Below are 19,357 nucleotides of genomic sequence, written 5' to 3'. Positions count from 1 at the left end.
AAAGGGTGTTTTGTTTAGACATTAATTGTGCTGTGGAATGGGAAACAGGAAGACCACAGATGAGTACTTGTGCTGAGGATGACTAAGGCAAAAAGCAGCTGAGCTCTGGTAGCTGGAAAGAATACTCCTCTGGCTCTTTCCCATTTAGTTCTGCTTCAGGCTGCTCACCAGCACAGTTTTCCCTATTGTCCTGGTTTCGGTAATAAGGTTTGATTACAAAAAAAGTGGGAGGGAAAAGTCTGAGATCTTGCAATAATACGTTTTCCAGTTGTGGAGTTGACTTAGCAAGGCAGCACCGGGATGGAGTACAAAGCAAAGTTTGCTTTGCTTTGCTGAGCTTTATTGGTTTATGCAGATTGTATCTCATGGGAAACACAACCTGATGCTGGCAATGGATGAGCTTCTGGCCCTGGTTCTGGTGACACATATAGATGTCACACTTTTGGGCCTCCTCCTACCTAGCAGTGCAGGAGGTACAAAAGGAACAGACTCCTCCTCCTCCACCACCTCAGACAACCCACCCTGTGCCCTGCAATGCAATGCCCTGCTTCTTCTCTTGCACCTGGAATGCACTGACTGTTCCTTTGCTTTATCCCAGGCAGTCACTGGGAAGCACAGAGTTCAGGGAAAGCCACAGAAACAGACGTTTACACTGATAGAGGGAGTTTTACTTGGTGTGGCACGGGAAGTTTGTGTGACAGGGATAAGAGACTGGAGATTACTGGGTTTAGAATTAAAACAAAAATAAAGTTTCCTAAACAAATGTAAAAGCTGTCTTAGAACACTGATGCAGAATTCAGGATAGGCTGAAGAGCACCTGCAGAGGAAACCTTTCCTTGGGTACGGGTTAACTGCACAATCCTGCTTCTCTCACCTTGTGGGACTAAGCCCAATCTATGCAAAACAGCCAGGAATGATTTGTGCCATCTAGCCTTAATCTGAGTATGGTCCATGTTCCTGCTGGTTAGTTTGTATTTAAGCTGCTTTTGTGACTTGGGAATAGCCCCAAAGTTTTCTGCTCTTTGAAATTCCAGTTAGCCTGTATAAAAGCTAAGTCAACACAGGATGCCTCTGCTGGTTTCTTTTATTGGTTCTATCCATGTTCATATCTAGTGCTAGCCCCACTGATTGCTCACTACTATTCCTAAATTCTCTCATTTTTTCTAAACAATACACTTACGCCTCCTAGACAAAATTCTGCTGCTGTAACTTTATTGTTTCTCACTCACTTTTTGTCTAAACCCCAAACTGCATATTTTGCATGATTTTTCCATGTAGCCTACAGCACTGTGCAGTGGGTCCTGCCTCCATTGGGATCCTTAATGCTGGTGTAAGCACACCTTGAAATAACATGCTGGAATTTTCTGTCTCTCACACTGCCAAATGCTCTGTGCCAACCTGAACTCTGATTTCTGCAGCTACAGGGACAGGTTTGGGAACCAAATATATCTGAAAGGAGAACGGATGTTCTCTCATTGGTAATATAGGAAAAAAACAACTGATAAAATGTTTGCCTGCCAAGATTTCTATGGATCTGATCCACTGGCTTAATTTTAAGTTTGCAGTAGCTTGAACTGTCCTTCTAACTGGGGAAAGCTTAGCCAGAGCTCACTGCAACTCTGAAACCAAGACCCAAAGTCATCTGAAGATGTGTGGATGATATTAATTGATGTTTAAAATGAATGCCTCTATTTGCAGGAATCTGCAATGCAAACTAGGAGTTTTAGAAAGTAATGCATATTATAATTAGGGCAAGCTTTTAAAGATGCTTTGAAGTCCTAAACATTTTTGAAATTCAAATGTGGGATGGAAATAAAGGAATCTACACAATAAAGGGGCATTAAATTATGTCTCCCAAAATTTCACTGTTTTATAGATGTAAATATATGCCATAATTAGTGGTAAGTAACATGAGGAGGATAGTTAAGTTTATTCCTATTCTTATTCAAAACAGCTGTGGCATGAAAAATAATGCTCCTTCTCTTTGTGATACACTAGAACAAACAATTACCCATGTAATCAGTGTTCAGAAATGGCTTGTGCCTGTGGTCTCCTCCCACCCCCTCCTGAATTTATCCCCATGTGCCTCCAGCCGTCTTAAAAGGTGCAGAGTCTTTGTGCCCTTCATTCACGCATACACACAATTGTGGCTGTTGCTTTTCTTTTCTTTTCTTCTTTTCTTTTTCTTTTCTTTTCTTTTTCTTTTCTTTTCTTTTCTTTTCTTTTCTTTTCTTTTCTTTTCTTTTCTTTTCTTTTCTTTTCTTTTCTTTTCTTTTCTTTTCTTTTCTTTTCTTTTCTTTTCTTTTCTTTTCTTTTCTTTTCTTTTCTTTTCTTTTCTTTTCTTTCTTTTCTTTTCTTTTCCTTCCTGGAGTCCTTCCTGGAGTCCTCCCTTCCTTCCTTCCTTCCTTCCTTCCTTCCTTCCTTCCTCCCTCCCTCCCTCCCTTCCTTCCTTCCTTCCTTCCTTCCTTCCTTCCTTCCTTCCTTCCTTCCTTCCTTCCTTCCTTCCTTCCTTCCTTCCTTCCTTCCTTCCTTCCTTCCTTCCTTCCTTCCTTCCTTCCTTCCTTCCTTCCTTCCTTCCTTCCCCTGTAATTTATATTGCATAATGCCGAATCTTGGATTTCCCTCCACACACACACACACTGACACACACACTGGGGCCTGTAACGTGAATGGCTCCAAGGCCAGCATGCAAATGTATGCAAATCAAATGAGATATGGCAGCAGAGCCATATTTCATCCCTTTGCTGTCCCCCCGAGCCCCCTGGCACAGAGAGGAGGACCCTGGGCAGGCTGATGCTGGAAGGGGCAGGGTGGCCAGAGCAGCTCGGCCTGTCTGCCACAAGCCCAACCATGTGGCAGCCCTGGACACGATTCCTGAGCTGCACAGCAGATGCTCCCCTTGGAAAAAATTGCTTCACAGTTTGGAATCCCTGATCCCTGCGCTCTGGTGGAGCTCTGGGCAGGAGGAGGGGGGCACGGTGTGGGTGACACACCTCCCCACGCCGCTCTGAGCAGCTGCTCAGACCTGGATGTTGTGAATAAGTGACTTTATGTGCTTGATGTTAACTGCTGAGTGCCAGTGCATACTGCTCTGGCCCTCCCCAGGTCCCTCTGGTTCCAGTAGGTGCTGTTTTCCTTCTACTCAGCAGGATGGATTTAGACTCTTCTCAGCAATTTTTGCTGGAGTTGCTTTTTTGTTAGCCAAAGCTGTTATTTATTACACAAGCGCTCTACCCTCTGCCCCTGCCCGTAGCACAGAGCCTGAGAGCTCTAGGGAAAGGAATGGGATGATGGTTTTTTAATTTATTTTTGCTCTTTATTTTGGTTGCAGCTCTTTAGGTGCAAGCTTCAGCACAGTGGTAGAGACTTCTCCATTCAGTGTGTCGAACACTTGGTGCTCTTAATATGCCATATTTCCAGTGCTACCCATTGACAAGCTGTGCTTCATTAATGAATTAATCATGCTCTTGCACTGGAGATAGGGTGCCAGAAATCTGAGTGCCTCTCCCACCTCTAAGTGCATTCATATAAAACTCAGTCTTCAGAAATAAATCTAAATTAGTTGTACTCTTGAAAGTAAAGAAAAAAAAAATTCAAAATTCCATTTGTGGTTTTGGGTTTTTCCCCCCCCTAAATTGTATTGATCTTTAAAACTCAATGAATAAATGGTCTCCTGTTCATTACATAATGTTTGAAATGCCATAATATTTGAACTCGCAGGAATATATTTGAAGTCACAATTCAAGAAGTTATTTATCTGTATAGGCAGCAAGAGTGCTCCCCAAGCCCAGTGCCTGGAACCCAGAGCACAGCTGCCTGAGAAGCTGCACAGGAGGGAAAGCTGGTTTACAGCCCAGGAAGGCTTGCAACCTGGGTCTGAAATGCAAGAGAACAGCTGGAGACAGAGCACCATGGCAATAATGCACCAGAGCTGGTGACAGCACTCTGGTGGCTGGGCTGCTGTCACCTTTTTCACAAGGATCATTGAAACAAGAAATTATAAGGAGAAGACTAATAAGATAAATTTCTGTATTTCAATTTCGTTGTTATTATATTTATTCCTACCTGCCATGTAGCTCAGGCAGTGAACCTCACTAAGTAATGTTGTCCTTTGGACAGTACCAAGCCTACTCGAACCAGAACATCCCTGTCAGATACTCAGTTGGTTAAAAAAGACCCCAAGGAGATTTCTTCTCATCTGAGAATTATGCCAGCCATTATTTCATGGCCATCAGGGTTACCAGCCCCTGCCTTGTTTCTCATTTTACTTTTGCTTAGCTTTAGCTTTCTGCCTTTTAATGGCCTTTTCTGCAAGATTTAATCTAGGAGAAGGCTCTTCCCCATGTAGCAACTTGCAGGCTATGACAAGGTTGTGGAAAAACTTCCCTTGGAAAAAGTAAGTAGATGGAGTTTCATTAGTCATTCATTACAAAGGATGTTTTCCAGACCTGAAATCATTCTTATAGCTCTTTGCTGAACACTTTCCAGTTTTCCAACATCCCTTCTAAAATGTGGACATGAGCCCTGGAATCAATGCTGTAGTAAGGAGCTAAAGCTGAATACCAGGGCATTAATTTATAACACATCTCCTTATTCCCACATCTGCAACTGTCACAGCCAGCCACATGGGTACTCATAACCTTTTGGAGAAGGGAAAAAAAAACCAGCAAAAAAGATCTATTTTCATTTCATCAGTTGGAAAAATACAATTTAGCTTTCAGATGTATATGTTTAGACAAATCCCTTGCTGTTTAAGCCATAATAATATTCTTAAGTCCTTAAGACAAAATTGTTACAGTACTAAAAGAGGCTTTGGTGAAGCCTTCATTTAAGAGTGTTTGCTTGCCAACTCCTATGATTTTAATGCTGGTGTTAGACTTTTTTGAAGAGTCTTCAGCTCCCAGCAATCTCAGCAATTTGTTACATATGAAAACTGATTACAAAGATAATTCTGTCCTTCCTTGAAAACACCTTTACTGTGTGCTAGACTCAAAAAAAAAAAAAAAAAAAATTGAAGCGCAAACAAGTAAATAAAGATAATTCTCATCTATATGATCATCATGGGACTTTTGCAACCATGTTGTGATTGCATACGAGCAAATCATGACGATTGAGTGATAGTTTCAAGTGTTCCTCACTGAAACATCAGGTCCCAGCCTGGATGTGTTGTGTACACACACAACACATCCTGTGATTTCAGCAAGGGCTGGAAGAGCTGTGGGAGTGAACAACAGAGGGTGACAGATGGCTGCATGTGTTACTTTTCCAGGTTAAATGTCAGCGTGTACATAGAACAATTAAGTATTTTTTGCAGCGGGCTTCAAAATAAGCAAGCAGATAAGGCAACAGATCAAGTTATCCTTTTTTAACTCTCCAAACATTTGCTACTGCAGATCGAAATGCAAGGTCTGTGCAGTTCATTTTTGACAAGGTGAAATTTTGAGGGGTGGTTTAGTTATGATTTCTAAAATATTTTGCTCATATCTGAAAGGAAAGAAAAAGCTTTGCTAGTACAACTGGAATTGTGGTAGCTGCAGGAATAATTGCATTTTAAGAGATGATTTCTGATATTATTATCATTAATTGCAGCAGTGCAATTGTTTTAGGAGAAGTCCCTCTCCTTCAGAAATTCCAGCAGAGCAGTGGTGGCGTGGCCAGTGGCTGCTGCAGTTCTCTGTGTTTAGATATTTGCCGTGCTTTGATTGCAGGCCAGCTGTGATGGCAAATTGCTTACTTGCTATCAGCTCTGACCAATTCCTCACAGCTGCCTGTGGCAGCCCTGCTTTAGATGCACATTAAACATTAACTGCTGACCTGGTGCGGGGCAGGTGCAAGAAACAAGGTGGAACAGCGATAGGATTTCTTCCTCTCATGCGAAATACGTGACTGTGGGGCTGTTTGTGTCACTGTGTGCAAACCTCAGGAGGCTGCTCCACTGATTAATTTACAAAGCCAGCCCCAAGTAATCTTAGACCTGTGTCTTCTCTGTACCACAGACTAGCTCAGTGTGTGCTGTTATCAGGATATTGCCTCACAAAGCCATACCACAAATAAGGATTGCAGACACTAAGGAGGATTAATGAGTTGTTGCCAAGTTAAAAATTAAGTAGCAGCTGAACTGTGGTGAGTGCTCCACACTAGAATCATAGAATGGTTTGGTCATAAGGAACTTTAGAGATCACCTAAATCCAACACCTTCCACTAGACCTGGTTACTCAAAGCCCCATTCACTCTGTCCTTGAACACTTCCAGAGATGGGGCATAGGTAAGCATGCCTGTAAATAAGGTTTTTAAAAAGTCTGAGGGTGAACATGAAGGTACCTGTCAAGCATTTTGTATTCCATTTCTGTATTGGGAATAGAACCAAGCAGAGCTAGACTTGCGGGTGAAGCAGCTGCAGAAGTGCATTTCCCTGCTGAAATGCTCGCCTTGGCGTAACTTTCAAGTTCAGGTGATTCTTTGCTGTTATGCTGCAGTAGCTGATCAGCTATTTGCACATAAAAGGAAAACCCTGCCCACTCTCTCCCTGGGCATCAAAGATGTCAGTAGAGCTAATGCCTGAATCAACAAATCCAGCTGTGCATATCCCTGGAGTGCTTTTAAGAGGAGGGCTTTTGAAATGAGCAGAAATGGGTCCGTGATGTCAAAGAGCAGAGCGACAGAACAGCTCCAGCCCTGCTGTGGGCCTGGGGAGGGCGGATTCAGCAGGTGACCTGTGTGGTTGCTTTGTAGCCAAATTAATCCTGCTGTGCACAGGGCTTGGATAATGAATAATTGAAGGTAGAGCTGCTCCTCGCTTGATCCTGCGAGTCTTGGTCTCTGATGGTACCTATCAAAGGCAGCTGGCTGGTTACTGAGGCTGCAGGGCAATGCTGGGAGGCAGCAGATCTTCCCAGCAGTGTTTGCTGGTGCTGGGCACGGCTCTGTGCACACAGAACCTGGGGCTTGTGGCAGACTGCTCCGTGGGGCCCAGCATTCTGCTGAATCAATGCCATATGGCCTGGCAGAGCCTTAGCAGAGAGCGATCCTGCATTGCCCAGCTGTCTCCCTCTGCCATGAGGATTGCATTGCTTTAAGACAAGAAAAAGAGAAAGCAAGCTGTCGGCTGGCTCGGCTGAATTTGAATCTGAAGGCAGGTTCACTTCAGAGGGGCTGGCTCTGGAGCCAGGCTCCTCACAGGTGATCATTCCCTTGCTCTGGGGATTTCATCAGCTATCTGCCAGAAAAGAACGTCACCTGTAGCCCACAGGAATACTGGGACATGTTTTATTGTCTAAAATTTGAATAAATTTCTGATTTCCTAAGGTTTTTACTTCAACAGTTAGGCAGCTAGTTCCCTGTTGGACTTTTCCCACTGTCACTGTCATCACCATTAAGCTTCCACCATTATTTCTGAAAAGAATGGTGAGCTGGTGGCAGCTTATGCTATTCACGCTGTCAAATAAAAAATCAAATCTTCACCTTTTTCCCCCACAGGCTGACTTAAACTGCAACATCCAAGATGATACAGGAGCATTTTATGGAGTCACCAGTCAGTATGAGAGCTCGGAAAACATGACAATCACCTGTTCCACCAAAGTCTGCTCGTTTGGAAAGCAAGTAGTAGAAAAAGTAGAGGTGGGTGTTGTGATGGGATATGTGCCTTTAGTCATGTCCTACCTTTCCCTTGCACAGACCTGTGGGGTGTGGTCAGGTCTCTGGTTGGTTTGCTGCACAGTGATACTGCAGCTGGGGACTAAGCCCCAGACCCACATCTGTCATGCACAAAACACTTTTGGGGGAGGAATTTTAGCCTAGAGCAGAAAGTTGAGACTTTATAGGTGTCCTGGTCACTGTTTATGTCCTTCTTAAACTAAGTATGTTTTCTGACCGTAACAAAAAAAGGTTTTCATAATTTCTATTATTCCAAACCTAGAGAAAACCAAAAATCCTGAGAAACCACCATCTGAGCAATTATGTTCTTGCCAGTAGAAGTCCAAGAGTCACAGCATTACACTCCCTCAGCAATCTAAGTCAGTCTGGTTTGGTTCCAGCTGTAGTCCTGCATCTTTCTGTAGTTCATAAATTGCCTATTAAGTCATGTAATAATGTTTGTATGTGCACACTTAAATGTAAATATATAAGCTTATTTTTGCTGTTCCCTTTGCAGACAGGTGCCTCAAAACTCCTGTAAAGTCATCTTATCACAGTTATTGGCCTAATTAATTTCTACTCAGTCTGGGACTTCATAATCCTCATCTATTCAGATTGTTAATTTGCAGGTTAGAGAACAAGTAGTGATTTTATAATTTTTGATAATTAAGATCTCTTGCATCTTTAGCAAGGCGTAGCATAGGCAAGGCAGGGAGTCAGCAAGCATGTGCATGTATGTGTCTCTGAACCACTTTCTTTTTCCTGTCTACACAAAAATAAAAGAGAAAAAACAGATTTACCAGCCACTTCTTTTCTGTCTCTGAATTATCACGTTCTGAATGGTTTCTATTTTTTTTAGACTGAATATGCAAGGTTTGAGAATGGCCGGTTTGTGTACAGGATAAACCGCTCTCCGATGTGTGAATACATGATCAACTTCATACACAAGCTGAAGCATTTACCAGAGAAATACATGATGAACAGCGTCTTGGAAAACTTCACAATTTTATTGGTATGGACTGGCTTTTTTCTTTTTCCATTTCTGAGATACTCTCAGGCTTTGTATGGCTTGCTCAGCTTGTAATGTTGGGAACCAGTTTCCAAATCCCTTAGTCATTGTTGCTCACCAAACAAACCATCCCACTGACTTCAGAATAATTCTCCTGGCACTGGGTGCTATAGACGCTCAGGATGAAAAGGCGCAGCTGGCTGAGAGTGTGAACAAACATCTTTGTTATTTTCCACAAATTTCAGCTTACTTCTCCATTTTTTCCATTCAAGCCTGGGGTTTGTAGAGAGCCTGAGGCAGCAACTTTGAACCTGATGTGTCCTTACTGGGGCTCCGTTGCAGTGCCGCAGATGTTAGTGGTATTAATTAGTTCTTGGGCATGGAAAACAGGCAGGAAACACCCAACATTCTCTGACCTAAAGCACAGAGAATGGGCCACGTGGTGGCCTTTGAGCCAGTTTCATCCAGTGACCCAGCTTGCTTTCCCTGTTGCTCTGCAGTGTCACCTCAGCCAAGCTCTCAGAGCCACGTGCAGCTGCTGCTGGGGGATTCGGGCAGGGCCAAGGTAACACGGGTCATGTGGGAATCCAGGGCATCCCTCTGGCTGCCCTGGCAGGTCTGGGACCCTGGCAGGGGTCAGGAACCCCCTGGACAGAGCCCCCAGAGACACTGGCTGTGATCTCTGTCCATGGAAAAGAGTTTTCAATCTTACAGGATGAATTACAAGCTCTGAGTGTTTGATATCAGTAATAATTAAGTGTGGCACGGGTGCAAAAGTAAAATTTTAGGATTCTAGATATGGGGTCCAAAGGGGACAAGATGGAGGAAATTGGGTGTGCCTTGTCCTTTTTCTCCTTCTTCATGCCCTCCATGTTTCACTGTGGTGTTGGCATTTTTCTGTTGGTTTAGGCTGGGGACACACTGTCCAACGTAGGTGACAGATATTGGCACGTTATTGTAAATCCAGCACAGGTAGTTTGTGGTATTTAATGTTTGTAACATCCCACTGAGGGCAGAGCCCCACACGCTGCCCTGCAGGACAGAGCTGCGGCAGGGCAGCAGAACATGTTAGAGATAAACAGAATAAACAACCTTGAAACCAGCACAGACCAATTATGGCTTCTGCTTTGGCAGCGGGGCTGACAGACAGAGACTTTCTACAATCTGGGAATCATCAATACCATAGATTCCGACAGGGTCACTTCATGTTTCAGCCCTGCTGTTTCCAGGTGTCTGATGTTCTGTCTGCCTCTTCCTTTTCCCTCACAGGTGGTAACAAACAGGGATACACAAGAAACCCTGCTCTGCATGGCTTGTGTGTTCGAAGTGTCCAACAGCGAACATGGAGCACAGCACCACATCTACAGGCTTGTAAAGGACTGAGCAGTTATTTATATATACACTTCATTTCACTTCTTTATCAAAACACAGACTGTAAACCTCAACACTAAGTGGCAGTGCCTCTGGCCCAACTTTCACCCACATTTTTCTAAATCCTGTTTTAGTGAAGTCATTTTTAATGTGTTCATATATAATTGTAGCTGTGAAATTCTGGTACAGTTGTAAAAATTATTTCTAAAACTAAGTGTTCTTCAAATTTGTAAACCACAGTTCTTTGGGAAGACTGTATTTAAGAACCTAATGCCTCTGTCTGTGGAGGCCTATTTTTAATTCTGATAGAAAAACGTATGACAGAGCATTTGCCATGGGGAAAAACTGACAGCATTTATAAGAATTTATTTTGGGTTTTTTTTCCAACATGAAATACTTGTTTTACAATGCAAGTGAAATTGAAACAAATCTTTAGCTATAACTGTAAATGAGTACACAAAGTTAATAATCTTTATAGAATTATCTTTGTAACTAATTAGGGTGGAAGATATGGACGAATGTAATTCACTAAATTATTTTTTAAAATGAAACATTTTTCTGTTTGAAACCAAATGAAAAATATAGCCTTAAGAAATGCCTGATAGAAACAGACAGGTCCTAAAATTAGGCAAATTTTGTATTTTTTTCTCAACGTTAAAACTAATCTTCTAATCCATTAAACTTTCAAACAGGTATTGCAGAGAAAGAAAACATCACCCCTTTACCCCTAACATATCTAGTGTATTTTAAAAGAGTATAAAGTTGTATTGTACTAATATGAAAATTTGATTATTTAATGAAAAAGATGGCTCATTTTGCAATAAGTAGGTAAATACTGAAGATTTAGACTTGCATTATATGTAGTCTTGTGTGCAAGGTTATATTTTATACGGACAACTATGTTTTCTAATAAGTTGAGCAAAAAACTTGCAACTCTGAAGTCAAGAGGTGAATGGAAACAACTGACATTGCGACAGCATCGTTTGCAAACAGAGAGCAGAACACTGATGTGTTTGAAAGAAGAGTGTGTACACCTCTGAAAGGATCAGCAGCTTTAATATCTGTGAGACGCTAGAAAATCACAACCAACATCAGGCAAAGAAGATTGGAAAGTGGAGAATTCTATTTTTTTTTCTCCTTTTCCTCTCAATCACGGTGCTCTTACACCTCTCCCAGTTGTCTCTTCAGGTCTGACAAAGACCTTATCTGAAACAAACACACGCCTGCCACGTGGGGTCTGCTGTCCTCTTGAAAAGTGTTCATCCCAGTGGTAGTGTTCATCCTTCCGATAAATTCAGGGAAGACTCCAGGAAGTGAAGCACAGCTGGAGATGTTTGGATACTGTCAGGCTTCGCACCATGGCCGCGGGTGTGAGCGGCTGTCGGGGTCTGCGCCCATGAGAGCAGCGGTGTCACCCCTCCTGCTCAGGACAGAGGTGCTGCTCAGCTCCTCTCCCCCTGCTGCCCCTCGTTGCCCAAGCAGAAGTTGTTTGGGAAGGTGCTGGGCCAGCAGAGGCTTCTCGGGCAAAACATTTGTCTGAAAGGCTGAGGGCTGCCTGACCAAGCACATGCCACCTTAGGGATCAGCGATGAGTTATCAGCAAAGAGGGTTCTTAGGAGAGTCTCAAAGGTCAGGTTTAGCAGGCCCCTCCTCCCTACCCTTACGATTCATTCCTGTGACCAGCACAGTTCCCATGCACAATGCAAGCATCAAATTTACTCCCAGGCCCACTGCCGTAGTCTTCAAACAAGCAACTCTAATCCTTTTCTTTAAATTATATTCCTGCACAGTCCTTTGGAAATGTCTGGACTAAACTAGAGCCTAGGCAAGGTAGTGGGTCAGACCAGGACCATCCCTAACGCTGGTGAGGTTTGGGGTTTGAGGAGGATGCAAACATCACCAAGGGGAAGGGAGACTGCTTTAATCCCTCAGCCTGATCCGACTGCATGAGGTGGATGGTTTGGATGGTTGCTGTGATGTCTAGCTGTTACCTGCTCGTGGATATTAGGGCTGATGATCTTTCAGTTGATACTCTGCGAAGTGAACAGAGAAACGTGTCCATGGCAAGGTCTCTTTTAGCGCTCATTTTTAACACTAACAATCACATCAGGAAAAGCACTGCATTGTAACAGCCTAACGGTAGCCCTTTATTCTAAGCACTTGGTGTTACAAGTCAAAAACTACTTTTTGGTTTTTGTTCTAAAGTTGTCTTTTATTTAGGGTTTGAATTGTGGGTTTGGTGATTTTTTTTTTTTAATAACAAGCAAATTCTTTAAGGCATATAAAATATGTAAGTCAATTTGCAAAACGACATACAGTTTTTGGTTGGTTTTTTTTTTTTTTTTTTTGGTAGGATCTGGCACACTACATATGCCATAACTGTAGGGTATAAACAGTCACAATGTTTATTGGTGTTCACATATGTAATGTTAGGGAAACTACTTCCATCGTCTTTTCTTTACAATTCTGTAAATGATCCATACCCTGTATATGTTAATTCTAAAAAGCCTTAATCCTTCAACTGTTGAGTGTGGGGTGTGTAGTCCAACAGGCTGCCTGTAAACTGTGAGCTCTTTTGTAAGCTGGAAGTACTTATCTTGTTACTGTTACTTTTTTGTAGGAACCTTTTAATTGAGAGCTGCCAAAGCATTACAATATGCAGTGCCTTAGCATTATATTAGAAGTACCTTTTAGCCTCTGAAGATTAAATTTTATATGTTGTTTTCTTAATTGGTTCCATTTTTAAATATCCGTATTTTTCCCTGCAGAAACGCTTTTTGACTGCTTGGTCTAAACCAGCTGTCTGTACAAGTCAGTCCCATTGCAGTGAGATGCCTATACCAAAAGGAAAGGTTACAGATCCCCTAGTTCTCCGTGAAAAGTGAATTGTATTAACAAATGCTGCCTTTTTAAATTTCATGACCAAATAATTAATTGTGACTCTTCTGCACTCTAGCATGAAAGTGCCTTTGGTTTGAAATTCCAGCTTAGAAAAGTGCTGCCATACTAATGACAATTTGTAGAGAGACCAAAAATATTTAGTTATCACCGTAATGCCTTTGGTTTATTGGAATAAGTTGAATCTACAGGCCTCCATTCACAAAAGAGCACCATTCATAGCAAAGGGATTTTGCTAATGATCAGCCTGCTGAAGAAAAATCTACTGTTTGCCATTTCTGACAGCATTGCAAACCAGCAACTGATTTGTCTGTGATATAAAAATGAAGATATTCCCATTTATATTCTCTTCATCCAGTCACACATCTGCATAATGAGAGATCCATATCCTACAGAATTTCAGTGGACAAGCATGGCTTCATCAATCTCCTCTAATAATATTTTTGGTATCTGTGGAGATTCTTTGCTTAGGCAGAAGATTTTGTTTACAAAGTTGTGCGTGCTGAAGGTCGGATGCATAGAACAAGAGGAGCATGGAAAACTGAGCATAGTGAGGGTAAATGCAATCATGTGGGTTTAAGCACTGGAGTGTTGAGTGTGAGCATTGTGGATGAAGGTGCTGCTGGGGAAACTCTGGCCAGCACGACTCAAAACACAGGGTTGTTTTGTTTTCCTCCCAGGTGATGTCTTGGGGGAAAAAAAAAAAATAGCTCCTCTTAATAATGTGTCTGGTTTTGATACATTCTGTGAACGGGGGCCATACTCTCCACCACAACTGAAATCAATGGGAAGAGGAGCAACATTTTAGAAGGAACAAATATCAGCAAAACCAAAAGCTGTCAGAGGGATTATATAGTTGTGAATACAATGTTAACTTGATTTTTAAAGTATTTGATGAAAACTTAAGAGTAACTTTTTATATAGAGAAATATTGTGACACTGTGTGGTAAATATTGTGATAATTCAAATTCCCTTTCTCTAAAATATTATTTTTGTTATTCCTTCAAGGTCTAAATCTCACTTACCTCTATAAGACAAGTAATTCTGTTGAACTCGATGAGACTGAGGGAGGGCAAAGACACTTCTGGCCCACAAGCAGAACATACTTTTTCAGTTATTGCCAAACATTTTGGCTGTACTAGTCAATGTTTGTGACAAGCTATACCTCTGTCTCAATCAAACAAGCATAATGGTACCATTTGGGGCTGTTAAAAATCACTACTAACAAATGTAGTTTTACTTACTTGAATTCCAAACTGATTTTGTTTAGGTACTGCACCACTATTTTGAAGGAATCGCAGATCCAATGCCTGTTTCTCTCTTTCCCTCTCCACCACAGCTACAGCTCAGCTTGGCAGTGGCTCGTCCCGTGGGTTCCCACGGGATGGGCTGTTGGGAATAATGAAGGGTGTACATTAATGTTGAATGTAAGTAACTGGCCAGTCCGAGGCAGATACGACATTTGATGTGCTAATCCATATCTATTTATTTTTCCACTGCGAGTCCCGGGGCACGCCTGCTGCCTGAAGCAGTGCCCCTGGGAGTTTCCTGGAGCCCTCAGTCAGTCACGCTGAGAGCCCTGATGTTGTCCCCCCTTTCCTTTTCCCACGAGGATACATGTGCCCGGGCACAGGCGGATGTGAGGAGTCGAGCCCGGCTTTGTCCTTTGCTCAGGATGATCTCCTTTCCCCCTCTTACCTTTCATAACCAGATGTTTAGCCCCCCCCCCAAGAAAGATTGAGGCTGGATAAGTCAAAGTACAAGAAACACTCTGGACATCTTCATCTTTTAACTTTTCAGGTCATTCTTGCTGAGATCATGTAATTAGTTTTAGTGTGTAAATTAAATCTTAAATGCACTCAGTTGACTAAAAGGAGATGGATCCCTGTTACCTCCTTACAGAATATGTGTTTTTGTTTTTGTTTTGTTTTGTTTTGTTTATGGGCCTCTGATTCAGGCTCATGACTGCAGACAAAAAATACAATATGTGCCTGAAAAAAAAAAAAGACAAAAGAATTTTATAACATTGAAAACCTGAATAGCCTTTAATTCTTCAGTACATTTTATGTAAAACAGGTTGGGTTTTTGTTTTGTTTTGGGGTTTTTTTGCCATGTGCATTTGTTCACATTTGTAAATGACTTAATGGAATTCTCACTTTATGTTTATTTGTGTAATGTGTATAAAATGGGTTTGTGACTTAAGCATATTCATATATGGTCAGTGGTTACTTTAATATTGTACTGCTGCTGGTAACTTTTGATGTAGAACTTGCCTTTTGATGATAAAGTACCTCTAGGTTAGACAGTGAGGGAAGGCTCTTGGGAAAAACTGAATGTTCTCCAATGTTTTCTTCACATATTTGCAGAAGCTTTCAAAAGGAGTTTAAGTCAAACCTCTTGGCAGTACAGTATTCTTGTATTTGTTATTGTCTGTGTGTAGGTACTGGTACCTTTTTTTTTTTTTTGTTTAAAATGTTTTAAGTGTTGGCTTTAAAGTGACTTTATCTTTAGTATGATAGTAATATGAAAATTATAGGTTTTGTGTGCAGAGAATTTTTTTATAAAGTGCTTTGTAAAAAAAAATGTATTCTAGCTTTCGCGGTACATATGTGTGATAACTTTAATATCCATGACAGTTAAGTGCAATTATTTCATCACTCTAAAAATGCTATTTTTGTGTCGGTTACTGCAGGTGTTTTCATGTCTTTGCAAAGTGACACATTTTGATGCCTTCTTGATAAAGTGGTAGAATTTTTGTAGCTTTCTAGAAACTTTGTATTCATACAGTATCAATTGAAAATAAAGAAAATGAAAGTGTTTTGTGCATTTGTGGTAATCTCTTACCTCAATCTCTTCTTAATGTTGGATGTAGCTTTCAAAACCCTTTTCCAAAATAGCACAAGGCCAGACTTGCAGAAATGCCTGTGTACCTTGCAAGGGAGATCCAGCAGGATCTACAGAAGCCTGGAGAGCTGGCACATCTGGAAGCTGTGTTCAATGAAGAGTCCATCATCCTCATTCTTGCCTGTCTTCCTAAAGCCATGGTGGTGGATTTTCATGAAACACCATTTAAACCCCACCATTGCAATGGGAAAAGCCACCCATCTCTCTAAATTCCAGGAGCAGGAAGTACCTGTTCAAAATGTTACAGAATAAATGGTACAAGTGCATCATTAACTGAGCAGCTAGAACTGGCTGAGGAGCTCAGGAGTTATCTGAGGTTGTTTCTTCCAGGACACTGAGCTCTGGAGAAAATGAGGTCCTAAAAACATGTTTTCAAGAGACTCACTATTTTTTTGCTTAAACCACCTGCCCCTCAGCTGACAGCTGTACCTGGTATGATGAGAGCATGAAACAGGATCAGTTTGTCTCCTGCATTCACAAAGTGAAACCACCTAACTAGGAAAAGAAGAAAAAAGAATAAGAGGGATATCCTGAATCGAATTAAATCAATGGGAAAAAGACCAGGACTTAGTAGAAGGGAAAAAAAGTACATCTGGCTCATCTTCTGCTTCCGTGGGGGAGCAGAATTTTTTTTTTTTCAATAAGCCACACGCCCCTCCCACACTCCCCAATTCTCCTTTGGGTGGCAGATGTTCCACTGCTCTTTTTAAAATGTCAGCAGAGCACCCCCTGTGTGCAAGATGAATGGGGTGAGAACAAGGCACAGATATGGTCTGTTTTGACCCTGTTTTCTCTTCTTTGTTCCCATTAAGTATATGGCTTCAGCCCTTTGAAGTGTGTTAGCTGTTTCAGAAGCAACCAGCTTCTTAATTAAGGTTCTGCTTCTTAATTAATTTAGGTTGAGCCCATCAATCTCCACCTTTGGGAAGATGTCACGTGGCATTTCAGGCTGGGTGTCCCCATGCAGTGTCACCATCAGTTTATTGAAGAGCTGGTTTCAGTGGGAGCCACAGCCCATCCCTGCTGGGCTGGTTTGCACGGGCAGGGAACAAAGAAGCCAGACCAGTTACCCTGTGCCCCGTGTTTGTGGAGCACAGAATCCATATGTGGTCCATGGACTTTCCTGTGGATTTTAATTTCTCTTTAAGATACCTCCTATTTGAGCCTACAGATCGAGGAGACATTTCATGCTGACAACGCCATGAGTAAAAAAGGAGGGCTCAGAGCTCAGCAATGTGTTAGCAGATGTCTGCAGTCCCCACACACAGCTCTAGATGTTCATCCCAACCTCGACCTTTTGCAGCCTCACTATTGTTATGTGGGGCCCCTTGAGGAGGAACAGCTGAACAATCTGTTACCCCAAACAGAGGCAGCTTTGAAATGTTGATAAATAATTACCTGCCTTGTAACTGGTTCATGGCCCTGAATAATTGTTCTATGATTGCTGATGTTCCCTCAGAGCTAGAGCTGTGCTGGGGACACTAGAAGGTGGTAGAGACATTGTACTGGGAGTGAAAAGGAAAAGGAAAATTGTACACAACCAGAGTGCAAGTGACTGTGAGAAAATTAATAGCAGTGCATTGCTTTTCAAAGCAAATGCAAAGCTGAAGAAAGGACAAAATAGGAAAAAGGGAGGAAAAGGATCATTTAAAGACCACCACCATCAAAACACTGTTCATCAGAACAAGGCAGGAGAATCAGTGTAAAATAAAAGCTACGACAAAACAGACAAGCATTCTAGGTAAACATAATTTGCTGGTTTTTAGTTTGGGGTTTTTTTTTTCTCCACCTCCTGTATTACTTTTTCTCAGCCCTTTCTAGTTTGGGACATATCCTCTTTAAGCTTAAGAGAAGGGGCTGCTGGTGACTCCATTCTTGTGTGCCTCTCTGGAGAGACTCAATAAAACCCAAAAAAAACTCAGCAAGTCACCCTGTAGTCCCCCTGACAGATAAAGAGCTGTCAGCTCCATTCTGGGGACAGAGAAAGAGCAAAATGAGCCCTGGCCAGAAATGTATCTGAAACAACCAGGTGAGCAAATACACTTGAGTGCAAGTGACTGCTCCCAATTTACCCATCACTGGGGATTTCTCAAGCCACCTTCTTTCCAGAGATATGTGGGCTTGGGTGCATGCAAAGGCCCCATTATAGTTTTGGTTGATGAATTTCAAAAATACTGATTTCCATGCCCCTCACTATCCTAGAACTAAGACCATAAATGTTGATGTTATCAAATAGGAGCAGAAAACAAAAAAAAACCAGATTTTTTTTTCATAAATCTGCTCTTAAATCTCCTTATCAGCTTTAAGAGGTGTCCACACACAGTTTTGGAGCCCTTGGCATCATGGCTGTCTCCTAGCTCTGTTAAAGGCAGTGTCCCACTATGGATGGTTGTTGGGGCCATCAAAGAAAAAAGTGCAGGAGCTGTGATTAATATGTCTTAAGTCCCTTTTCATTCTTCTTACTTGTACAGGGCAGTGACAGGATTAGTCCCTGCCTTGCAATGCACCTCAGTGCTCTGCCTTCTGCACCTCCAGCAGCCAGGGTCTGCAGCAGCTTTCAGACTTACCCTCTGTTTGAACAGAGCACTGAGTTGCATGAGCAGCTGACTTTGCCAGTAGGCTGACAGACTACAAACTGATTTCTTTTCCTGCCCCAAGCAGGGAAGTTTATTAGCCATATTTAAAGGTAGTTCTCCTTTTTTTTTTTTTTTTTTTTTTCTGTTGGCAGAGACCAAAGAATAAAGTTTTTGGTTTTTTTCCCCAGACTACTAAAAATTCCTTTCAGCTTAAATCATCTGTTCTCTGCAGTGTTACCAGAGGTTCAATTTTTTTTCCAAGATACTTGTCTTTTCTTATCCTTTCACCTGTGATGTTGAACTTCTTAGTGTGTAAATGTTCCTACTTGGTAAGATGGACAAGAGCAGCACCCAGGTTATAACCACTTCCTTTTTGACACAGCTTTATGTTGGTTGGAGGAGAGGAGGGTGGGAATGGGGTCTTGGTTGGCCCTTCCATTAGGTTTAAAATGAACCCACATTAAAAACTCAGGCTGTGAAGGACTAGGTTCAACCACACTGCACACACATCACAGCATTCCACAGCACAGAGAATCTGATGGCTTCTTTGGGAAATACCTGTATTGGTTTTACTATGATTCTATGATATTTTTGATTAATATCAAAAGGGTTCAAGCTAAGCTTTGTTGCTTGAACACCACGATGGGTGGAAACTCAATGGTGCAGTTCACCTCCAGAGTTACCAGCAGTAACTTGGGAGGCAGGACACCAGTCCCAGCAGGGCTCACAGTGTCTGCCTATCTCCTGCAGAGATCTCCTGTTTGGAGGGAGGAGGTGGTGAGTAATACCTGGGAGGTGCCGAGACTCAGCAGGGACAGGCTCTGGGTAAGCACGAAGGAACGGGGTTGGGGGGGTAGATGTGGGGTAGGAATGAGCAAAAGCCAAACTTCCTTCAAACTCTTATTTTCCTGGCCTGCTGTCCCACATTTCCCAGAAGACAAGGGGACACAGTGTCCTGTGAGCGGGA

At 42.1% G+C, this 19,357-nt stretch overlaps 1 protein-coding gene across 12 annotated transcripts in view; it reads left to right on the top strand.

Annotated features, from left to right (window-relative positions):
• Positions 1-15,736, top strand: part of TEAD1 (TEA domain transcription factor 1) — a 153,222-nt gene extending 137,486 nt beyond the window's left edge. For all 12 annotated transcript variants that reach the window (XM_072929472.1, XM_072929479.1, XM_072929476.1 and 9 more), the window contains 3 exons: positions 7,477-7,617; positions 8,492-8,644; positions 9,911-15,736. In XM_072929472.1, coding sequence (XP_072785573.1) covers positions 7,477-7,617; positions 8,492-8,644; positions 9,911-10,024 — 408 coding nt within the window. In that variant the 3' untranslated portion in view covers positions 10,025-15,736. The remainder of the gene's footprint in view (positions 1-7,476; positions 7,618-8,491; positions 8,645-9,910) is intronic.
• The last annotated feature ends 3,621 nt before the right edge of the window (positions 15,737-19,357 follow it).

The sequence above is a fragment of the Taeniopygia guttata genome, chromosome 5, assembly GCF_048771995.1.
Source record: "Taeniopygia guttata chromosome 5, bTaeGut7.mat, whole genome shotgun sequence".
Taxonomy (NCBI): domain Eukaryota; kingdom Metazoa; phylum Chordata; class Aves; order Passeriformes; family Estrildidae; genus Taeniopygia; species Taeniopygia guttata.
Note: the sequence above shows the minus strand (reverse complement) of the source record. Positions and strands in the feature narration are given on the sequence as shown.